Genomic DNA, 22,544 nt, shown 5'->3' on the forward strand with positions numbered 1-22,544 from the left:
TGCTGGCTTTCCCTAATCAAGCAGTGTCTTTCCAAATACTCATAAATCCGATCCTTCAGTGCCCTTTCCATTACTTTGCCTACCACCGAAGTAAGACTAACTGGCCTGTAATTCCCGGGGTTATCCCTATTCCCTTTTTTGCACAGGGGCACAACATTCGCCACTCTCCAGTCCCCTGGTACCACCCCTGTTGACAGTGAAGACAAAAAGATCATTGCGAACGGCTCTGCAATTTCCTCTCTTGCTTCCCACATAATCCTAGGATATATCCCGTCAGGCCCGGGGGACTTGTCTATCCTCAAGTTATTCAAAATGTCCAACACATCTTCCTTCCTAACAAGTATCTCCTCTAGCTTACCAGTCCATTTCACACTCTCCTCTTCAACAATACGGTCCCTCTCGTTTGTAAATACTGAAGAAAAGTACTCATTCAAGACCTCACTTATCTCTTCCGACTCAATACACAGTCTCCCACTACTGTCCTTGATTGGACCCACCCTCGTTCTCGTCATTCTCATGTTTCTCACAGTTATCCAGACTCTGACCAGTTATCCGAACAAAACACTCCCCACTCGTTTCATTCAGATAATCGAGGTTGTTCTGTATACAGTAAGGGGCAGAACCCTTAGAAGCATTAACATGCAGCGGGATCAAGGTGTACAGGTTGACAGTTTCCCAGAGTGGCAACACAGGTGGATTAGGTAGTCAAGAAGGCATATAGCATACTTGCCTTTCTTGGTCAGAGCATAAAGTATTTAAAAAATCGCAAGTTGCATGACTACAGAACTTTAATTAGGACACATTTGGAATATTGTAGACAGTTCTGGTCTCCACAGTACCAGAACATAGAACATAGAACAATACAGCACAGAACAGGCCCTTCGGCCCTTGATGTTGCACCGACTTGTGAACTAATCTAAGCCCATCACCCTACACTATACCATCATCATCCATATGCTTATCCAAGGACTATTTAAATGCCCCTAATGTGGCTGAGTTAGAAGATGTGGAGGCTTTGTGAAGGGTACACAAAAGGTTTACCTGGACGATGCCTTGTATGGAGGGTATTAGCTCACTTCCTGACTCCCCAAGTTGTCTGTCTGTGGGCTACAGATCCCAAAGTGTGATCACATTCTCTCTCCCTGCTTGAATATGTGCAGCTCCAAAAATGCGTACCGAAGAACAAAAAGAAGCACAGCACAGGAACAGGCTCTTCGGCCCACTAAACCTGGGCCAATACATGACTCCTTTCTACACTAAAAAGCTTTTGTCTCTACACAGTCCGTATCCTTCTATTCCCTGATTATACATTGCTGCTGTATCTGTTTCTACCACCTTCTCTGGTAGTGCATTCCAGGCACTTACTAACCTCTGTGTAAAACAAAATGACTAACCTCTCACATCTCCTTTAAACTTTCCTTCTTTTACCTTTAAACCTATGTCCCCTAGTAATTAACATTTCTATCTTGGGAAAAAAGACTTTGTCTATCCATTTTATCCATGCTTCTCATAATTTTGTAAGCTTCCATCAGGTCACCTCTCATCCTTTGATGTTCAAGTGAAAATAAACCAAGTGTGTCCATAATGATAACATCCATGGACTTTCCTCCTGTCCACTTTGCTAATAACATTTTTCAGAAATTCAAAGTGGATTGATCAACGAGTCCAATCTTTAATAAATCCATACTGATTCTCCATGACCAGATTCTACTTGTCCAAGTACTCAGTCAGTATCTTTGTTTATAGAGATCCAGTTATTCACCAAAACAAATGTTAAAATGGAAATTTGGTTCACTGTTTAAAATTTTTAAATCTAAAGGCCAATTGCATCTATCTGGTTTGGAAAATGTATGATGAGCACATCTGCCATTTGCACAACAGTTTAATACCCTGAGGTGGAAACCATCATCATTAGAAACATTTTGTTCACTCTCAAGTTATCGCGGTTACCTTTTCTTTTAGTACATGTAAATTAAATCCAAATTTCTCACTTCAAACCAACTTTAGGTTCCCAGACTGTGGTCTTCAACCTCCACTACACAAAGTACTTAATATTGGTGCACCTTTACCTAGCTAAAAGAGGTAGCCACAATATTACAGGGTCATTGGAGGGAATCAGTAAATTTAAAAAAAAGTTCTATTCAAATTAGGTAAATCATTCAGAATCTCGGAAAGAATGCTCATTCATGCTACTCTGTAACGTACCCTGTCAGAGCCAACATAAACCACAAATTGTGGAAATAAATATTAATTTAGTGGGGGTGGGGGTGGGGGTGGGGGTGGGGGTAGAGACAACAAGCTGGTGCTCTCCACAATACTGCTGTGATCAGTGAGAAACTACACAGCTTGGAGGTGCAAAGTGATCTGCAGGTTCTAGCGTGTGAACTGAAAAAGGTTACTATGCAGGTATAGCATAACTTGGAAAGTAACAGTGTGTTCTCATCTCTGGTGAGAGGAATGGATCACAAAGATTACGTGTTAGTTATGAAGGAGGAATCATGAGATTGCATCTGGATACCATGTACAGTATTAGTCTTTTTAGTTAAGGAAGACTGTAAATGTAAATAAGTGGAAGCAGTTCAGAGAAGGTTTACTAGATTGTGGACAGAAACAATTGGACAGGCTACTGTAAGGATCATTGAGGGTTGAGAATATGATACAGGCTATTGCGAATGAAGGAAGTTAAGCAGACATGGATTGCTGGAGGAAAAAAGCTGAGATGGTTCAGGTGGATTGGGTGGATGAGATGGATCAATGTGGGGAGATTGAGATGGATCAGGTCAGATTTGGCAGGGGTTAGTTGTAGATATTTTCAAATCCACCTGTTCAGAGACATGGCTCAGGAAGTAAGGACACTATCACTGCACCACAAACCTCCAAGTTACCCAGAAATTCAATTGGTTTATTGCGACAGAATTCTGGGGCTTTTGAGGAGCGATAACTTCTTCTTCATCATGTCCAGCCTCTGACCATATACAGTAGAGATTGCAGGGTTTTCCTGTATTTTTGCAGTTCATACAGATAACTGAACCATGCTGTCATTGCAACTAACCTAAATGTAGTTCTTCGCAAGTTTGATTAGCATTGTGGTCGATTCGGCATTTGTAAATAATTCCAGGGCTTACTGTATCACCGAAGGATGTATTTGCTTTTGGAGCACCAACAACACACCTGTGGTAGCAAAAGGAAGAATAAATTATAACCAGATTAAAACAGAACACCGGCTAGGACAGTGTCTGCTGGAGACACTGGCAAAAATCAGTGTGGTTTCAAACTTCTGTCTGGAATATACCTGAAAGACATTACACCCATGTTAAACACGGAATTTTTTTTAATCAAAATCTTATTGACTTTACTTAGATAATTTCCAATGCCGCTTGGCGCTATTTTAAAGAAGTTTATAGCGTTATGCTTGTTTAAGCTTGCCACGTGCAAATTGAAGTAGAAAAATGCGATATGAACTGTTTCAAAACCAAAACTCACCACTTTTCGTCTCTGTAACTGTGTAACAGTACCGAATAACCAAACAATGTCCCTGCAGGTCCTTTCACCAGTACAGGATTTTCCGAATCCAGATTGTACAGCGTCCCCGTCCTGAATAAACAGCACAGAAGCAAGTGCATCCAAATATCACCCCAGTCAAAACTCCCCACAAACCTTTCCCGTCTCATTTTCGTTTCAGTTTGAGTCGCACTACGAGACAAAAGTGTGCAGGACTTCTATTCCCTAACTTGAATCTTATTTCGAAACCTGACCGCAACATCTGCAAGAAACCAGTGAGCAACTCCCATCCGTTCTTTGCCGGGACTCGAATTAAATCCCCAGCGGTCACTGTGCAATCTCTGCACGTGTGGGGGCGCTGTTGACCTCCTGGGCTAGAGTCAAGAGCTGAGCGACCAGGTCGCCCACACTATCCACACTATACAATCCATACTGTACATATCCGCCTGCTTCAGGCACGAAAGCATATCTATCTGCAGATGACAATATTCTCCAATATGACATTTACCCTTTCACATTAGTTACTTGTGTTTTAATTTCAAAACTTTCAATGTTGGAGTACCTTGAGAATGTGGTGCAAAGACTGACAATTATCGTGAAGAAGTTTCTGAGAAAAATAATCTCACATTTGAAAAGCCACAAGCGAATCTAGCGTTGCCAACTGTGATTAACTATATTCCTGGGGATTTCCTCATATGCTTTATGCCCAAACTCCTTATCAATGTCAATATCAAGCCTTCCACAGTGAATTCATAGTCTCTCCCTGGGGTGGCACCAAGCTAACTTCCAAGCTAACATGTCATTAATTCCCTAACCCTCAAAATGAACTATCAAACTACAGAAAAGTTACAGCACATTCGGGCCCATCATTTCTGCACCAACCGAATAAACTAGCCGCCTCTTCCTATACCACTGTCCAGCTTCCGCTCTGTCACCTTGTAGGCTGCAGGATCTCAGGCACAGATTGGAGTTCCTTTCAAAGATTTGAGGGGATCTGCATCAACCACCAAACCTGGCTATGAAATCCAGACAGCCACCACCCTCTGGGTGAAAACATTTCTCACTATTGTCCTCTGATTCTTCTACTAATCCCCTTAAATCTATGCCTCCTTGCAATTGGCATCTCTATCTTCCCTGCCCAATCTGTCCTCATCCCTCAATTTTTCTTACTGCGGTAGTGCTTATTTTTCCTAGCACCCATGTTGTGTGTGTGCAGGTGTGAGACACAGTGAAAGACACAGGGTGTACAAATTTTTATTCAATTTCTACCACCAGGAAGAAAAGAAACACCCAAGTGGCCAGTGACAAGCAGTGCCCTTCACATCAAAGGGCAATGCTGCGTGATCATACAGTGAAGGGGAGGGCAGGGAGAAATAATACACTTCACTCCCTGCGGCGCCCACCTCTCCCTGAACAGCCCAAGGGTGGACACCACGTGCTCCTTCTCCAGAGACACCCAGCCTCTAACATAACAGCGGAAGAGGGGCAGGCAGTCGGCCCTAATGACCCCCTCCACGTCCCGCTGCCTGGACCTGTTGATGGCCAGTTTGGCCAGGCCCAGGAGCAGACCCACGAGGAGGTCTTCAGACCTGCCCTCCTTCCTCCATACCGGGTGCCCAAAGATCAGGAGCGTGGGACTGAAGTGCAACCAAAAGCAGAGGAGGAGGTTTTTTAGAAAGTCAAAAACGGGGTACAAACGCTTACACTGCGTATATACATGGTTCACGGACTCCACAGCACCACAGAACAAGCAGTTGGGCTGGGAGTCCGTGAACCACCGCAATCTGCGGTTGCAAGGGAGTTCTGCGGGAAGCACCCTCCACCCCAGATCTCCGAGAGAAAGGGGGAGGACTCCCGCGTAGAGAGCCCTCCACTGGGGATCCCCACTGCCCAGTGGCTAATGGGCACGCCAAGGTGTGTCCAGGCAGTGAATGAGGGAGAAGAGGGGGATAATGTGCAGCAGCAGTCTGTACGGGGCCCGCCGTGATACATCCCTGAAAGGGGTAAAACTAAAACTCTGGAGGCAGTTTGTGGGGCGCAGGTTCCCGGGGGAACTACAGGTCCTTGGGGCCAACGTGAAATTCCGTCCGGGCAGGGGTGAGTGCAGATGGGATTCCACTGCACACCTGAGCATCCTCCAACTGGTGTACTATGTTGGGTCCGAGCACTGCCGTTTTAAGGCTTCGAATGGCATTGGCCACGAACCGGACATCTTCCTCATCCCTCAGTATTTTGTACACATCAATTAAGTCAACACTTTCCATTCTGAAGAAAACAACTCCAGCCTAGAACATAGAACATTTTTTACAACGCAATACAGGCCCTTCGGCCCTTGATGATGCGCTGACCTGTCATACCAATCTGAAGCCCATCTCACCTACACTATTCCATGTACGTCCATATGCTTGTCCAATGACAACTTAAATGTACTTAAAGTTGGCGAATCTACTACCGTTGCAGGCAAAGTATTCCATACCCTTACTACTCTCTGAGTAAAGAAACTACCTCTGACATCTGTCCTCTATCTATCACCCCTCAATTTAAGCTATGTCCCCTCGTGCTTGCCGTCACCATACTTGGAAAAAGGCTCTCCCACCCCATCTAACCCTCTGATTATCTTATATGTCTCTATTAAGTCACCTCTCAACCTTCTTCTCTCTAACGAAAACAGCCTCAAGTCCCTCAACCTTTCCTCGTAAGACCTTCCCTCCATACCAGGCAACATCCTAGTAAATCTCCCCTGCACCCTTTCCAAAGCTTCCACATCCTTCTTATAATGCGGTGACCAGAACTGTATACAATACTCCAAGTGCGGCCACACCAGAATTTTGTACAGCCGCAGCATAACCTCATGGTTCCAGAACTCGATCCCTCTATTAATAAAAGCTAAAACACTGTATGCCTTCTTAACAACCCTGTCAACCTGGGTGGCAACTTTCAAGGATCTGTGAACATAGACACCGAGATCTCTCTGTTCATCTCCACTACCAAGAATCTTACCATTAGCCCAGTACTTTGCATTCCAGTTACTCCGACCAAAGTGAATTACCTCACACTTGTCCGCATTAAACTCCATTTGCCACCTCTCAGCCCAGCTCTGCAGCTTATCTATGTCTCTCTGTAACCTACAACATCTTTCGTTACTATCCACAACTCCACCGACCTTACTGTCATCTGCAAATTTACTAACCCACCCTACGCCCTCATCCAGGTTATTTATAAAAATGACGAACAGCAGTCGACCCAACACCGTCCCTTGTGGTACACCACAAGTAACTGGACTCCAGGATGAACATTTCCCATCAACTACCACCCTCTGTCTTCTTTCAGCAAGCCAACTGAAGTTAGGCTCACTGGTCTATAATTACTAGGGTTGTCTCTACTCCCCTTCTTGAACAGGAGAACCACATTTGCTATCCTCCAGTCTTCTGGCGCTATTCCTGTGGACAATGACAATTTAAAGATCAATGCCAAAGGCTTGGCAATCTCGTCTCTAGCTTTCCAGAGGATCCTAGGCTAAATCCCATCTGGCCCAGGGGACTTATCTATTTTCACACTCTGCAGGATTTCTAATACCTCTTTCTTGTGAACCTCAATCCCACCTAGTCTAGTAGCCTGTATCTCAGTAATCTCCTCGCCAACATTGTCGTTTTCTAGAATGAATGCTGTTGAAAAATATTCATTTAGTGCTTCCCCTATCTCCTCTGACTCCCCTCACAACTTCCGACTACTATCCTTCATTGGCCCTAATCTTACTCTCATCATTCTTTTATTCCTTAAATACCTATAGAAAGCCTTAGGGTTTACCCTGATCCTATCCGCCAACAACTTCTCATGTCTCCTCCCGGCTCTTCTGAGCTCTCTCCTTAGGTCTTTCCTGGCTACGTTGTAACCCTCAAGTGCCTTAACTGAGCTTCACATCTCATCCTAACATAAGCCTTCCTCTTCCTCTTAACCAGAGATTCCATTTCCTTCGTAAACCACAGCTCCCGCGCTGTACAGCTTCATCCCTGCCTGACAGGTACATACTTATCTAGGACACACAGGAGCTTTTCCTTGAATAAGCTCCACATTTCTAATGTGCCCATCTCCTGCAGTTTCCTTCCCCATTCTATGCTTCCTAAATCTTGCCTAATCGCATCGTAATTGCCTTTCCCTCAGCTGTAACTCTTGCCCAGTTGTTCACTAAAGTAAACATAACAGAATTGTGATCGCTATCACCAAAGTGCTCACCTATTTCCAAGTCTAACACCTGGCCGGGCTCATTACCCAGTACCAAATCTAATGTGGCTTCGTCACTTGTTGGCCTGGCTACATATTGTGTCAGGAAGCCCTCCTGCACACACTGGACAAAAACTGACCCATCTATAGTACTCGTACTATATGTTCCCAGTCAATATTTGGAAAGTTAAACTCCCCCATGACAACTACCCTGTCTCTCTCACTCCTCTCGAGAATCATCTTTGCTATCCTTTCCTCTACATCTCTGGAACTATTTGGAGGCCAATAGAAAACTCCCAACAGGGTGACCTCTCCTTTCCTATTTCTAATCTCAGCCCATACCATCTCAGTTGACAAGTCCCCAAACATCCTTTCTGCTACTGTAATACTGTCCTTGACCAACAATGCCACACCTCCCCCTCTTTTACCATCTTCTCTGTTCTTACTGAAGCATGGCTGAAAATGTGTTGCTGGAAAAGCGCAGCAGGTCAGGCAGCATCCAGGGAACAGGAGAATCGACATTTCGGGCATAAGCCCTTCCTCAGGATTCCTGAGGAAGGGCTTATGCCCGAAACGTCGATTCTCCTGTTCCCTGGATGCTGCCTGACCTGCGGCGCTTTTCCAGCAACACATTTTCAGCTCTGATCTCCAGCATTTGCAGACCTCACTTTCTCCTCTTACTGAAGCATCTAAATCCTGGAACCTGCAACAACCATTCCTGTCCCTGCTCTAACCATGTCTCCAAAATGGCCACAACATCAAAGTCCCAGGTACCAACCCACGCTACAAGTTCACCCACCTTATTCCGGATGCTCCTGGCATTGAAGTAGACACACTTCAAACCAACGTCTTGCTTGCTGGTGCCATCTTGCATCCCTGAAACTTGATTTTGGACCTCCCTACTCTCAACCTACAATTTTGGATCCCATTCCCCTGCTGGATTAGTTTAAACCCATCCCAATAGCCTTAGTGAATTTCCCCCCCATGATATTGGTACCCCTCTGGTTCAGATGAAGACCATCCTGCTTGTAGAGGTCCCACCGATCCCAAAAAGAGCCCCAATTATCCAAGAATCCAAAACCCTCCCTCCTGCATCATCCCTGTAGCCACATGTTCCATTCCACTCTCTCCGTATTCCTCACCTCACTAGCATGTGGCACTGGCAACAAACCAGAGACAACAACTCTGTTCATCCTACCTCTAAGCTTCCATCCTAGCTCCCTGAATTTCTGCCTTAAATCCCCATCTCTCTTCCTACTTATGTCGTTGGTGCCTATGTGGACCACCACTTGGGGCTGCTCCTCCTCCCCCTTAAAGATCCCAAAAACACGATCAGAGACAACACGAAGCCTGGCACCTGGGAGGCAATACACCAACCGTGAGTCTCTCTTGTCCCCACAGAACCTCCTATCTGTCCCCCTAACTATGGAGTCCCCAATGACTACTGCTCTGCTCCTCTTCCCCTTTCCCTTCTGAGCAGCAAGGACAGACTCTGTGCCAGAGCCCTGTGCCCCACTGCTTTCCCCTGGTAAGTCGTCCCCCCCTAACAGTATCCAAAACAGTATACTTATTGCTGAGGGGAATGGCCACAGGGGATTCCTGCACTGCCTGTCGGTTCCCTTTCCGTCCCTGACTGTAACCCATCTGCCTTTTTCTTCAACCTGAGGAGTGACGACGTCCTTGTAACTCCTCTCAATAACCCCCTCTGCCTCCCAATTGATCCAAAGTTCATCCACCTCTAGCTCCAGTTAGAGCTGGAGTTGGGTGCACTTCCCGCAGATGTAGTCAGCAGGGACACTAGTGGTGACCCTTACCTCCTACATTCTGCAGGAGGAACATTCAACTGCCCTAACTCTTCTAAATTCCCAAAGAGACTGTTGAAAAATAAGGAATAAAAAATAAACTCGTTACCTTACCAATCTGGTGCACAGAATCTTTTATTTTGGTTAGAGGAGGAGGATGGGTGGGAGACACTACCCGAGTAGTGTTTCGGGTAACGCAACCACACAAATATATGACTTCCCAGAAGTCCTTCACTCCTCCCTCGCACCTCTCGGCAAAATCCAATCTTTCCTCATACCTTCAATTTTCATGGCCTGGGACCATCCTGTAAATCTCCTCTGTTCTCTCTTTCTCTCTTTCCTGTAATGTTGTGCCAGAATTGTATACAAAACTATAGCTGTGGCCTAATCAGAGTCTTATCCTAGCATCCCAAATGTCTTCTTTATCACGTGACCTATCTGATTTGTCACCTTCAGGGACCTATGAAAATGCAGGCCTAAGTCTCTCACTTCCTCTACTCTTCTCAATCCCCTCTCAATAATTGTGTATTCCTTTTTATTTGCCCTCTCCAAATATAAAGTATCCAAGGAATGGGTTGTGAGGTGGAAGTAATATTGTTCGAGGGGGGAATGGTGGGTACACTTCATGGTGGCTTACTGATAGAAGTCTACTCCCACTGGTGCAGAGATACTCTTTAGTTGCCTACCATCCCAGTTGGACAAGGTCACATACCCTGGAGCACCTTACTGAGGCAATACAATACACCCTTTTGGAAGCTTCCATGCCATCCTATGTGAGGGCATAGCATTCAGCTTGTTTCTCAGGATGAGTGCTCACGTGCTCCTTCAATAGCACTGCATCATCCCTCTGTCTTTTCCCACAGCTTATCTGCTGATGGAACTAAAATATCCAAGACCTTGCCTGTCTTCCTGGTGGCCTCAGAAGAAACTGGAGAAGGTCTTGCAAGGACTGGATGGCTGGATATCACTGAAATCACAGCTGCCCTTAATTTGTTTGTTAGCAATTCGTTTCATGAAGCAACAGGAGTCCTGTGTGGTAATTCCCAATTCTCCAGTCATAACAGCATTCAAATCTCATTGAGTCATAGAGTTATTTAGCCCAGAAACAGACCCTTTCATCCAACGTATTCGCACTGACAAGATATCCTAAACTGATCTAGTCCCATTTGCGAGCCCATATCCTTCTAAACCGTTCCTATTCATGAGCCCATCCATATGCTTTTTACATGCTGTAACTGCACCTGTCTCCATCACGTCACCCGGCAGCTCCTACTCAAGCACCATCCCCTGCCTAAAAATGTTGACCAGCACATCTCCTTTAAATCTTTTCCCTCTCACCTTAAACCTTACTCTCTAGTTTTCAACTCCCCTACCCTGGGGAAAATACATTGGATATTCACCCTTTCCATGCCCCTCATGATTTTATAAACCCCTATAAAGTCTCCCCTCAGCCTCCAATGCTCCAAAGAAAAAAGCTCCAACCTATTCACCCTCTCCCTATAGTTCAAACTATCCAATCCCAGCAACATCCCTGGAAATCTGTTCTGAACACCTTCAGGTTTAACAACATCTTTCCTACAGCAGGCAGATCAGAATAGAATGCAGTGTTCTAAAAGGGGCCTCATCAAGCTGCAACATAACTTCCCAACTCCTAAACTCAATGCACTGACCAATGAAGGCAAGCGCGCCAAGCCCCTTCTTCACCACCCAGTCTACCTGCAACACCACTTTCAAGGAAATTTGTACCCATACACCTAGGTCTCTTTGTTCCCCAGGACAATACCATTACCATTAAGTGTATAAGTCCTGCCCTGATTAGCCTTACCAAAATGCAGCACCTCACATTTATCTAGATTCAACTCTGTCTGTCCCTCCTCAACCCAGTGATCCATCTGATCAAGGACCCGTTGTACTCTAAGGTAACCTTCTTCACTGTCCACTACCCCACCAATTTTGGTGTCATCTGCAAACTCACTAACTGTACCTTCGATATTCACATCCAAAGGACCCAGAACCTTGTGGCACTCCACTGGTCACAGGCCACCAGTCTGAAAAAAAACCCTCCACCACCACCCTCTGTCTTCTACCTTTGACTAGATTAGTGTGATGCTGGCAAAGCACAGCAGGTCAGGCAGCATCCAAGGAGCAGGAAAATCGACGTTTCAGGCAAAAGCCCTTCATCAGGAATACAGCCTCTATTTTCCTGCTCCTCGGATGCTGCCTGACCTGCTGTGCTTTTCCAGCACCACTCTAATCTAGACTCTGGTTTCCAGCATCTGCAGTCCTTGTTTTTACCCCTGACTTCTACCTTTGAGCCAGTTCTGTATCCAAATGGCTAGTTCTCCCTGTATTCCATAAAATATATCCTTGCTAACCAGTCTACCATGCGGAACATTGCCGTACGCCTTGCTGAAGTCCATACAGACAACACTTACCACTTTGCTATCATCAATCATCTTTGCCACTTTTCAAAAAATCTCAATCAAGTTAGTGAGACACGATTTTAGACTCACAAAGCTATGTTGACTATCCCTAATCAGCCCTTCCATTTCCAAATCCTGTCACTGATGCCAGTTTCACAAGAACCTACCTTTTCCCTTTGATGATGATAGAGAAACAGCTATAGCATTGGGATGCTCATACATCACTGGCTTCCCCTAGTAAAAGTTGTCATCAACTGCAGCCAGGTCATTTTGAGTGTCCTATCACCAATTTGGGGTGTTTGTGAACAAGAAACAATTCTGTTCTCTTAATGTTCAAGGAATTGTGACCATCTAAGCCACTTTTTGGAGGTCTACACCAGATATCCTGGGAACTGCCATGATGCTAACGTAAGGGAGAACTCACAGGTTCCTTCCTCTTCCATGTACATGTAAAATTAAAGTGCATGGGATTGGCGGGAGTATGCTGACATGGATAGAGAAATGGTACAGAATAGGAATAAGCTATATAACCCATCATATCTGCATCAATTGAACAAAGTAGCCACCCATTCAAATCCCTCAGATGACACAGAGTTCATTAGGAGGGTGATCTATAGGGAGGTTGCGGAGATGTTTCACTGTGATTTGGACAAGTTGAGTAAGTGGGCAAATGTATGGCAGATGAAGTGTGGATAAATGTGAGGTTGTCCGCTTTAGGAGTGAAAACAGGCAGACAGATTATTATCTGAATGGTAATATGTTGGGAAAGGGTGTGGTGCAACAAGACCTGAGTGCCCTTGTACATTGAAAGTAAGCATGCAGGTACAGCCATCAGCGAAGAAGGCAAATAGAATATTTTATTTCATAGCAAGAGGATTTGGTTACAGGAGCAGGGATATCACTGTGTGTAGCATTGGTCTCCCTGAGGATGGATGTCCTGGCTATGGAGGAAATGCAACTAAGGTTTACCAGACTAACTCCTGAGATGGTAGGACTGACATACAAAGAGAAACTAAATTGGTTAGGATTATATTATTTGGATTTTAGAAGAATGAGGAGGGATCTCATAGTAATCTATAAGATCCTAGCAAGTGTAGACATGGTGAACGCAGGAAGGATTTTCCCAAAGACCAGGGAGTCTGGAAGCAAGGGTCACAGTTTAGGGATATGGGGCAGGCTATTTGGGATTGAGATGAGGAGACATTTATTCACCCACAGAATGATGAACCTATGGAATTCTCTGCTACCAAAATTGTTGAGTCCAAAATATTGAGTCTTTTCAAGAAGCAGATGTAGTTTTTAGTGCAAAAGGGATCAAAGGATATGGAGAGAAAGTAGGACCAAGGATCTGAGATAGATGGTCATCCATGACCATATTGAAGAGTTGATGGGCAGAACAGCCTACTATTGTTCCTATTTTCTAAGTTTCTATGTTTCTTTCCAAGCTGTTTGGCCCATAGGGATGGATGCTGGTAGACCATGGGTATTCCCTGTAAACATTGCTCATGATTCCATGAAGAAACCCAAAGATGGACATAGAATGAAGGTACAAACTCTTTGTGAGCTGTTTTCATCTAGAACTCATCAGTGCACAGATTTTCAAGTCACCTTTATGGACTTGCAAGCATTTAACCTGTGAGAAGCAATACATTTTTAGCTTGTCTTTAAAAAAAACATTGCTCTATTAGGGTCAATAGACAGGTGAGCTAACCATTCAACATTTCCCAGACTCACCGTGGGCAGCACGGTGGCACAGTGGTTAGCACTGCTGCCTCACAGCGCCAGAGACCCGGGTTCAATTCCCGCCTCAGGCGACTCTCTGTGTGGAGTTTGCACATTCTCCCAGTGTCTGCATGGGTTTCCTCCGGGTGCCCTGGTTTCCTCCCACAATCCAAAAATGTGCAGGTCAGGTGAATTGGCCATGCTAAATTGCCGGTAGTGTTAGGTGAAGGGGTAAATGTAGGGGAATGCGTCTGGGTGGGTTGCGCTTCGGCGGGTCAGTGTGGACGTGTTGGGCCGAAGGGCCTATTTCTATGCTGTAAGCAATCTAATCTAATCAAAAGTTAAAGTGTTCCCTTGAAAAGTTCATACGTAGGAACCTCCTTTCCCTGTAGAGATGTCACTCTCACTTGTAAGGTGGAATGATGCCTTGGCACTTTCCCTGGATTGCACTTAATCTCATTGTTGTCCCACAATAAATTGCAATGCCCTGGCTACAGTCCTCAGAGTTAAAGTTCAAGGATCCTTGATGTATGAGACTAGCTGTAGTCAAAGAGTTAGTTCTTTGTGAAAGATGAGCAGATCAGGCAGCATCCAAGGAACAGGAGAATCGACGTTTTGGGCATGAGCCCTTCTTCAGGAATTCCTGAAGACGGGCTCATGCCCGAAACGTCAATTCTCCTGCTCCGTAGATGCTGCCTGACCTGCTGCGCTTTTCCAGCAACACATTTTCAGCTCTGATCTCCAGCATCTGCAGTCCTCACTTTCTCCTTGTGAAAGATGAGCTAATGCTTGGTGGTTCATAACTTTTTAAAACCTTGGTACATATGAAGAAACTGTACTTCTTTCATATCATTGTGACAAACCAGGTCCTATAGCAAAAGTTATATTACAGCAGACATTTTAACAGTGCAAGTGAAAATCTATTAATAAAAGTGATTTGTCATTGACAATGATGCAGCACCCATGTTGTCTATGTGCCTTTTGTATATTTTAGGCTTCCTCTCCCTCCCACGCCATCTGAGTCCATACCTAATGTCCATAACCAGGATGGAGGCATCTTGCTCTTTAGTTGATCATGTTGACTTGGGAGAATTGGATGGTCATACTCTGGTGTCTTTGGGTCTGGAAAGTCCAGGTCTACTGAGAGGCAGTTTCTCAGATCCAGGTTCACCCTCCTCAGCTTGTACTGCCACAGGCTTTGGCATCACAAGCAGGGGAAATGGAGGGGCTGGGTACCTCTAGAGTGTCCTAAGATGAAGCTTCATGAGTTCTTGCTTGTGGCTCCTCCTACTTGTGGGTTCCTGCTGGCACTACCCTGAGAGGAAAGAGCACCTGGTATGAGGTCAATGCCCTCATTGTTTAGCCATTGACCCACGACTAAAGCAATAGGATGTAGGTATGAACATATTTCTCACAGACACAAAATGTTCTGCTGCATTATCTTCTGACCTTGTTTATTTTGTTTAATGAATACCATTTCATCTGAAGCATTTGTAAGTGTCGCATCTGTTGACCAGTGTCACTGTTTCATTTCTTAAGCTTTTTGCAGCAATGTATAAAATCATGCTTGTTGGAATTGAAGCTGCAACAGGCCCTCAATGTCTTTGATATGCAATTGAATGACTGCAAGTGCAGTAAAAGAAATGGGTCAAAAACTGATTCATGTGGTTTCTCAAAATGTTATCTCAGTTTCATGTGCATACATCTGTGCTTTGGTTTCATCACATGCGACGCAATGTCAATGCAAAACCTCACTGCAACGTACAGGTAAGATGTGCAGCAAAGATCAGTTCGAACTACACCACACCCTTTTACAGTACAACAGTTCAATAGTTTGATTTCATATCACATATGAACTTTCTAAATGAGGCCATCAAGGTTATTGCAAATGTTTTGCCAAGCTATATGCAACAGTTGATTCACACTCCCCAACAACTTGTGTTTATCAAAGATATTCAAAAGTTTGGGTGAAGATTTGTAGCTCGGGTGCTCGTTGTTGTGGTTCTGTTCACCGAGCTGGAACTTTTTGTTGCAAACGTTTCATCCCCTGGCTAGGTGACATCCTCAGTGCTTGGAAGCCTCCTGTGAAGCGCTTCTGTGGTGTTTCCTCCGGCATTTATAGTGGCAAGCCAAACAAAGAACAGCCAGGGAATTCCTAGAAGCATGGCACTCATCCACAAACTCCATAACAAACACATAGACCTGGACCCAATATACCGGCCACTACAGCGGACAGCTGAAACTGACAACTGGAAGCGGCAGGGACAGGCCACTATAAATGCCGGAGGAATCACCACAGAAGCGCTTCACAGGAGGCTCCCAAGCACTGAGGATGTCACCTAGACAGGTTATCAAAGATATGTCAATTAAGTCATTTATAGAAGTCAGAAAGAAGATTTAATTTAAAACTGGAGTTTATTGTCACAGAATCCAGAAGGGAAAGAGCAATAAGTTGCACTTAAGCATCAGCTTTAATACAAAAACTACAATCTTTCAGACCTCTCAACTCAGCCCTGAAGCCCCCATCTTTCTTTGTGCTAGTGGGAGTGTTATGTGACCACTGACTATAATGATACAGGAAGTCACATCATTTGGCTAAGCTCATGTGGACAACATTTAAAGACAAGAATAATTTAAATAAATTTGGGTGATGTGTTGATTTTCAATTTTTGCTAATCTGAATTTAGTGAAACTAAATGGTATTGAAGAGAAAAGGTGCAACATATATCGTAAACTAAATTTATTAAGTGAGAGATTAGTAGTGAAACAAATTGTTCTGACTAGATGAGGAATTCATGAGATCCCCTTTTTGCAACCACTTAGTTGGCCACAACAATGATGCGCATTCCTTTTAGTATTCATTTGATTAGATTTTGATTTGATTTATTTATTGTCACATGTATTTCACATTTAAGCTGCAATGACAGTCTGGTATATATCCAAAATTACACTCCAGGAGCTAGACTATGAAAAATGTCATGGGAGAAGGATCAATCTCAATGAAATAATGAGATATGGAAGATTCAAGAGGGATGAAGTTTTCTGAGCTCTCTTCTCTTGGAAAATGGTAGAGTTTGCTTCTGAGTCAGAATTTGCAGTTTTGAGTCACAGACTAGAGACTGGAGTGCAAAACCCAGGTTAACACTTAAATGCAGTACAGATGCAAAAAATTAACCTGATATTTTGGATGAGCATTTCAAAGCAAGGTACTGTCTGCTTTCTAACATGGACCTGAATGATCCCAGGGTACAATTTTGAAAGGGCGAAGTAGAATTGTCTCCAGAGTTTTACTTCCTCAACCAACCTCATTAAAACAGGTGGACTGCAAAATTTGTTTTCGTCATCTTCATTTTCAGTGACACAAATGATGTTATAGTACAAAGATAGTGTCTACAGTACCTAGAGCCACTTCTACGGTGAACTCTGTGAGATGCCATTTTCTGAAGGTTATTTGCATAGTTGCTGAGAACACAGACCATAGACAGAAAGTGATGCCTATTAGTATGTAATGCTGGTTTGTGACCAGCAGTGTCATTTTGAAGATTAACATTCCAACTAATGCCCTTTCTTCTGATTGATCTGCTGAATGTGTATGAGATGCCCCACCAGTGCTTTTTAAATGACTCATCAACAACTCTTAGATTATTTGCTGATTGATTTCCACTAGACTTTAATGTATTTATTGATTTGATTTAAAATTGCTGAGGTCTCCAAGGAATGATGTGGCTGGTGATGACTTACTTACTTAAAGGTTTCTATTCAAGGAATAGAATGACAGGAAGAAACAGCTAAGATGTCTCAGAGGGGTAAAAGCTGATTGAAGGTGGAGAAAGAGGGAAGGGAAAAAGTATTCTTGGTGGCAGTCCATATCACCCAGGGTCTTCAAAGAACTATTCTTCCACCCCCAATCTCAGTGAGGAAGAGAATATGCAACGTCCCCACTTATTTAAGGGTATGCTCACTAAAATCTGCGACCAGGTGAAATTGCACTCTGTAAGCAACATAAGGTTGGCATTTCTATTCTTGTGGCCAAAAAATACTATGTGTTAGGCTCCTGCTAAGCTCGGATACTTCTAATATTTCCCAATTCACTGTTAGCTGTTGTTTAGAAGAGGTCAATGAAACTTTGTATGCAATAGCAGCTGAATATATTTCATTCACTTCAGTTAGCAAGAAGCAACCAGAGCAACCATGGTTCACTAGGTTAGCTGGCATCTCCATTGTGCTGGGTACCGCTGACTATATGCAGGTAACTTGGTGGGAAATGCCATGCCAATCTGGGGGACATACCACAACCTGTAAAGAGAGTCCATTCCTTCAACTTCCAGTTGGTGTGTGACCATATTCAGCCTATCACACACATCAATCCCTGGTATCACGGCAGCAATCATGTGGATTCATTTTGTGTCAGCTCACTAATGAATTTTGTGCCCCGCAACAAATTCCAGGGTGATGCTGAGCAACAAGGGTATCCACTGGTAACATGGTTCACGATTCTGGTATACAACCTTGGCTCATATGGAAAGAATGGATTTAACAAAAGCCATTCAACCATTTTGCATCTGGTTAAATACATAATATAGAGTGCCTTATCAGTACTTGTTCTGCTTGCATAATGCTGGAGGAGCCCTGCTATATTCAGCAGTGGTGAAAGTGAAGACTGCAGATGCTGGAGATCAGAGTTGAGTGTGTCGTGCTGGAAATGCACAGCAGGTCAGGCAGCATTCAAGGAGCAGGAGAATCACTGTTTCGAGCAAAAGCTCTTCGTCAGGAATGACTGCGGCAGTTGCAATCTCCAGCCCTTTCACGCTGTTTTCTGTCTGCCCTTTCTTGGCTCGTCCTACTAAACTGCATTGCTTCAGTAACAGGAATGCGGTTAGTGGAACCATGAGGATTTTCCCTGTCGACCGCCTTGTAAGATGACATCAAGCAGCTCTTGCAGATCTGAGAGCTGTGTTTGGCCTGTGTTAGTTAAGTGGGCACATTTGTGGTGTGGGTTAGTGGGTGACAGGCAGATGGGAGGACAAATACTGTTATTATGACAGAATGGAACCACTGTCACTGCCCTAGAGCCAGAAAATCTAATAATGCACTGGAGGATAGAATGCTGCCACACTGTGAAATGCTGCCAGGCTTTTGAACACTGTATTCACAGCAAGAATTGTAACATACTACGCTGACATGGCAACAAGTTGGGCTGAAATGATCCCAATTCCAAATTTGCTGACAATGCAACATTAGGTGGAATGTTATATTGTGATACATCATGGGGACATAGGAAATCTGCTAGAGTGTACAGATAGGTTGGATGAGTGGGCAAAAACTTGACAAGATGGAGTTTAACATAGGAATGTGTAAGATTATGCAATTTGGTAGAAAAAAAAAGACAGATCATTATTCAAATGGAGAGAGAGAGACTCCAAAAAATGTGCAGCACAGAGGGATGTGTCTTGTGCTTGACACATAAAAAGTTATCATGTTGGCGCAGCAATTAATAAGGAAGACAAATGACATTTTGGTCTTCATTGCTCGACAATTGGAGTTTAAAAGTAAGGAAGGTTGTTACAGCTGTACAGTGTGTTGGTGAGGCTGAACCTGGAGTATTTTGTACAGTTCTGATCCACATAAAAAGGGATGTACTGACATTGGATGCTTTTCAAAAAACATTAATTTGCTAGGCTGAATCCTGGGATGAAAGGGTTGACTTATCAAGAATAGTTAAACAAGTTAGGCCTTTATCCATTAGAGTTTAGAAGAATGAGTGTGATCTTAGCGAGATATACAAAATTCTGAGGGGGCTTGAGAGGATAAATATTGAGAAAATTTTTCCACTAGTGATGGAATCTTGAATGAGGGGACACAGTTACAGAATAAGAGGCCACTCATTTAAAACTGAGATGTGAAGGAATTTGTCCTGTGAGAGGATAGTGAATGTCTGGAATTCTCACCTCAAAAGAAGTTGTGGAGGTCAAACCACTGAGAAAGAAGAAATAGATGGATTTTTGAAATTTCAGGAAGTTGACAGAAGTGCTGAGCTAGGCCAAAATAGAAGTTGAGTTTTTGGGGAAATCAGGCACAATCTTGTTGATTGATGGAGCAGGCTTGATGGGACAAATAGCATATTCCTGCTCCTACAAAACAAAACCAAAGAAATCATATGTTTTTGTGTACTCCTGATCCTAACTTGTACATACATATGTTCAGCATGAGCTTCCATTATTATACTCAGAATGCTTTCAGCTTGTGCTACAATGGAAGCTGAGCAATCAGACGTCAGATGTTGCATCATGTTTGGATTCATTCATTCTTAATAATTTTTCACTTCTTCCCTTGTCATGTCTAGCTCCTGTAACACTGCCTGACACAATAAGGTTCAAGAGCAGATAGATACAAAAGGGATGAGGGAAACGCCAGAGCTGCACACTTACAGAATTTGCAGCTTGTAAGATATGGGTGTGACACTAGCAGCAGTGTTCACTGGTTGAAGGTGAGGTAAATCTATGAATGTGAGGTCTGTGTTGTGATTAACAGAAATTGCTAAGGGGTGAATAAACAGGGAAGTGGTATATTGAACAAATGGAAAACTGAAGATGCTTGTGAGATATAGACATTAGTGGTAGACCAGCATTTATTGACCATCTTTAATTGCTCTTGAGAAAGTTGCGGTGAGGCATCATCTTGGACTTGGAGTTCATCGGTGTAGATACACCCACAGTTCCCAGTATTTTCAGAATTCCAAGAATTTTATCCAGTGACAGTAAAGAAATGAAATTATAGTTACAAATCATGATAGTTTATTTCTTGCAGGAGAACTTGCAGGTGGTGATTGTCCCAAGAGTCTGCTGCCCTTGTCCTTCCAGGTTATGGACATCATGGGTTAGAAGATGCAGTTAAAGGAACCTGAATGAGTTAATGCAGTGCACCTTTTACATTGTACACACTGCTGACACAGTACATGGACAGTTAGTAAAGTGAAGTGGTGGATGTGGTACCAATTAAATGGGCTGTTGTGTTGGGTTTTTTAAAATGTTTTTGGAGCTGCACTCATCTTGGTCAGTGAAGATTATCCCATCACACTCCTGACTTGTGCATTGTAAATTGTGGAGGTGGAAGGGTGGGGATGTAGGTGTCATCTTAGCTTGTGATCTACTCTTGTAGCTGAAGTATTTGTATGGCTGGTCCAGTTCAATTTCTGATCAATGGTAACCCCCAAAAACGACAGTCAAGGATTCAGTGATGGATTCACTGAGTGTCAAGGGGAGATAGGTTCTGCTTTTCTTGGGGATGGTCATTGTCTGGCAGTTACATGACATGAATCTTACTTCCACTTGTCAGCCCAAGCCTGGATAGTATCTAGGTCTTGCTGTATTTGGACACGGGCTGCTTCAGGATCTGAGGAGTTGCAAATGGTGCTGAACATTGTGCAATCGCCAGCAAACATCTCCATTTCTGAACTTATGATGAAGTAGATGAAGATGGTTGGGCCAAGGACATAAGTCTGAGGAATGGGTGACACAGTTATAGAACCCCTACCCCTGAACGGAGAAGCCTGGATTCAAGTCCCATCTGCTCCAGAGGCGTATAATAACAAATCTCTGAACAAGTTGATTAGAAAAAAGGTTAAATAAAAATACATTTATCAAAGAATCTAAGGAACTCCTGCAATGATGTCTTGGGACTGAGATGACTGACTTCAAACAACTGTGACTATCTTCCTTTCTGCTAGATAGGACCCCAACAATGGAATCATAAAGATGTACAGCACAGGAACAGACCCCTCGGTCCAACGCATCCATGCCGACCAGATATCATAAATAAATCTGGTCCCATTTTCCAGCATTTGGCCTATACCTCTCTAAACCTTTCCTCTTCATATACCCATCCAGATGCCTTCTAAATGTTCTAATTGTACCAACCTCCACTACTTCCCCTAGCAGCTCATTCCATACATGTGCCACTCTTTGCATGAAAAAGTTCCCCATTAGATCCCTTTTAAATCTTTCCCCTCTCACCTTAAACCTATGCCCTCTAGTTCTGGACTCCCCCACCCCAGGGAAAAGACCTTTTCTATTCACCCTATCCATCTCCCTCATGATTTTATAAACCACTATAAGGTCACCCCCTCAGCCTCCGACACTCCAGAGAAAACAGCCCCAGCCTTTTCAACCTCTCCCTATAGCTCAAACCCTCCAACCCTGGCAACATCCTTATTAATCTTTTCTAAACCCTTTCAAGTTTTACAACATCCTTCGAATAGAAGAGAGACCAGACTTACACATAATATTCCAAAAGTGGCCTAACTAATCTCCTGTACGGCTGCAACACGACCTCCCAACTCCTATGCTCAATATACTGATCAATAAAGGCAAGTATACCAAATGCCTTCTTCACTACCCTGTCTATCTGCAACTCCACTTTCAAGGAATTATGAACCAGCTGAGGGTTTTCCACCAATTACAGTTACTTCAGTTTTACTCGACATTCTTGATGCCATATTCAGTCAAATGCTGCCTTGATGTCAAGGACTGTCATTCTCACCACCTCTGGAATCCAGCTCTTTTGTCCAGGTCTGAATCAAGGGTGTAATGAGGTCAGGAGCTGGTGGAACACAAACTGGGTGTCATTTAGCAGGTTATTGCTGAGCGGGTGCTGCTTGGTAGCACTGCTGGTGACACCTTCCATCACTTTACTGATGATTGAGAGTGGACTGATGGGACGGTAATTGGCTGGGCTGGATTTGTTCTGCTGTTTTGTGCACAGGACATCTGTAGGCAATTCTCCACATTGTGAAATAGTCTTTCCTCCAAACTGTATGGCAGTGCAGCCACTGAGAGGTTCTGTGTAAGCGGACCAGCATGGCAACTCACTTTGTTCT

General features: G+C 43.8%; 1 protein-coding gene across 3 annotated transcripts in view; it reads right to left on the reverse strand.

The window, feature by feature from the left end:
- Positions 1–22,544, reverse strand: part of itga4 (integrin alpha 4) — a 217,907-nt gene that overhangs the window by 172,472 nt on the left and 22,891 nt on the right. For 2 of the 3 annotated variants that reach the window (XM_043693477.1, XM_043693478.1), the window contains exons 1-2: positions 3,484–3,797; positions 3,053–3,171 (exon numbers count right to left, since the gene is read on the reverse strand). In XM_043693477.1, coding sequence (XP_043549412.1) covers positions 3,053–3,171; positions 3,484–3,671 — 307 coding nt within the window. In that variant the 5' untranslated portion in view covers positions 3,672–3,797. Of the gene's footprint in view, positions 1–3,052; positions 3,172–3,483; positions 3,798–22,544 lie in introns of those variants that run through there. The other variant, XM_043693479.1, reaches the window with a different exon arrangement.

This window comes from Chiloscyllium plagiosum, chromosome 7, assembly GCF_004010195.1.
Source record: "Chiloscyllium plagiosum isolate BGI_BamShark_2017 chromosome 7, ASM401019v2, whole genome shotgun sequence".
Classification (NCBI taxonomy): Eukaryota; Metazoa; Chordata; class Chondrichthyes; order Orectolobiformes; family Hemiscylliidae; genus Chiloscyllium; species Chiloscyllium plagiosum.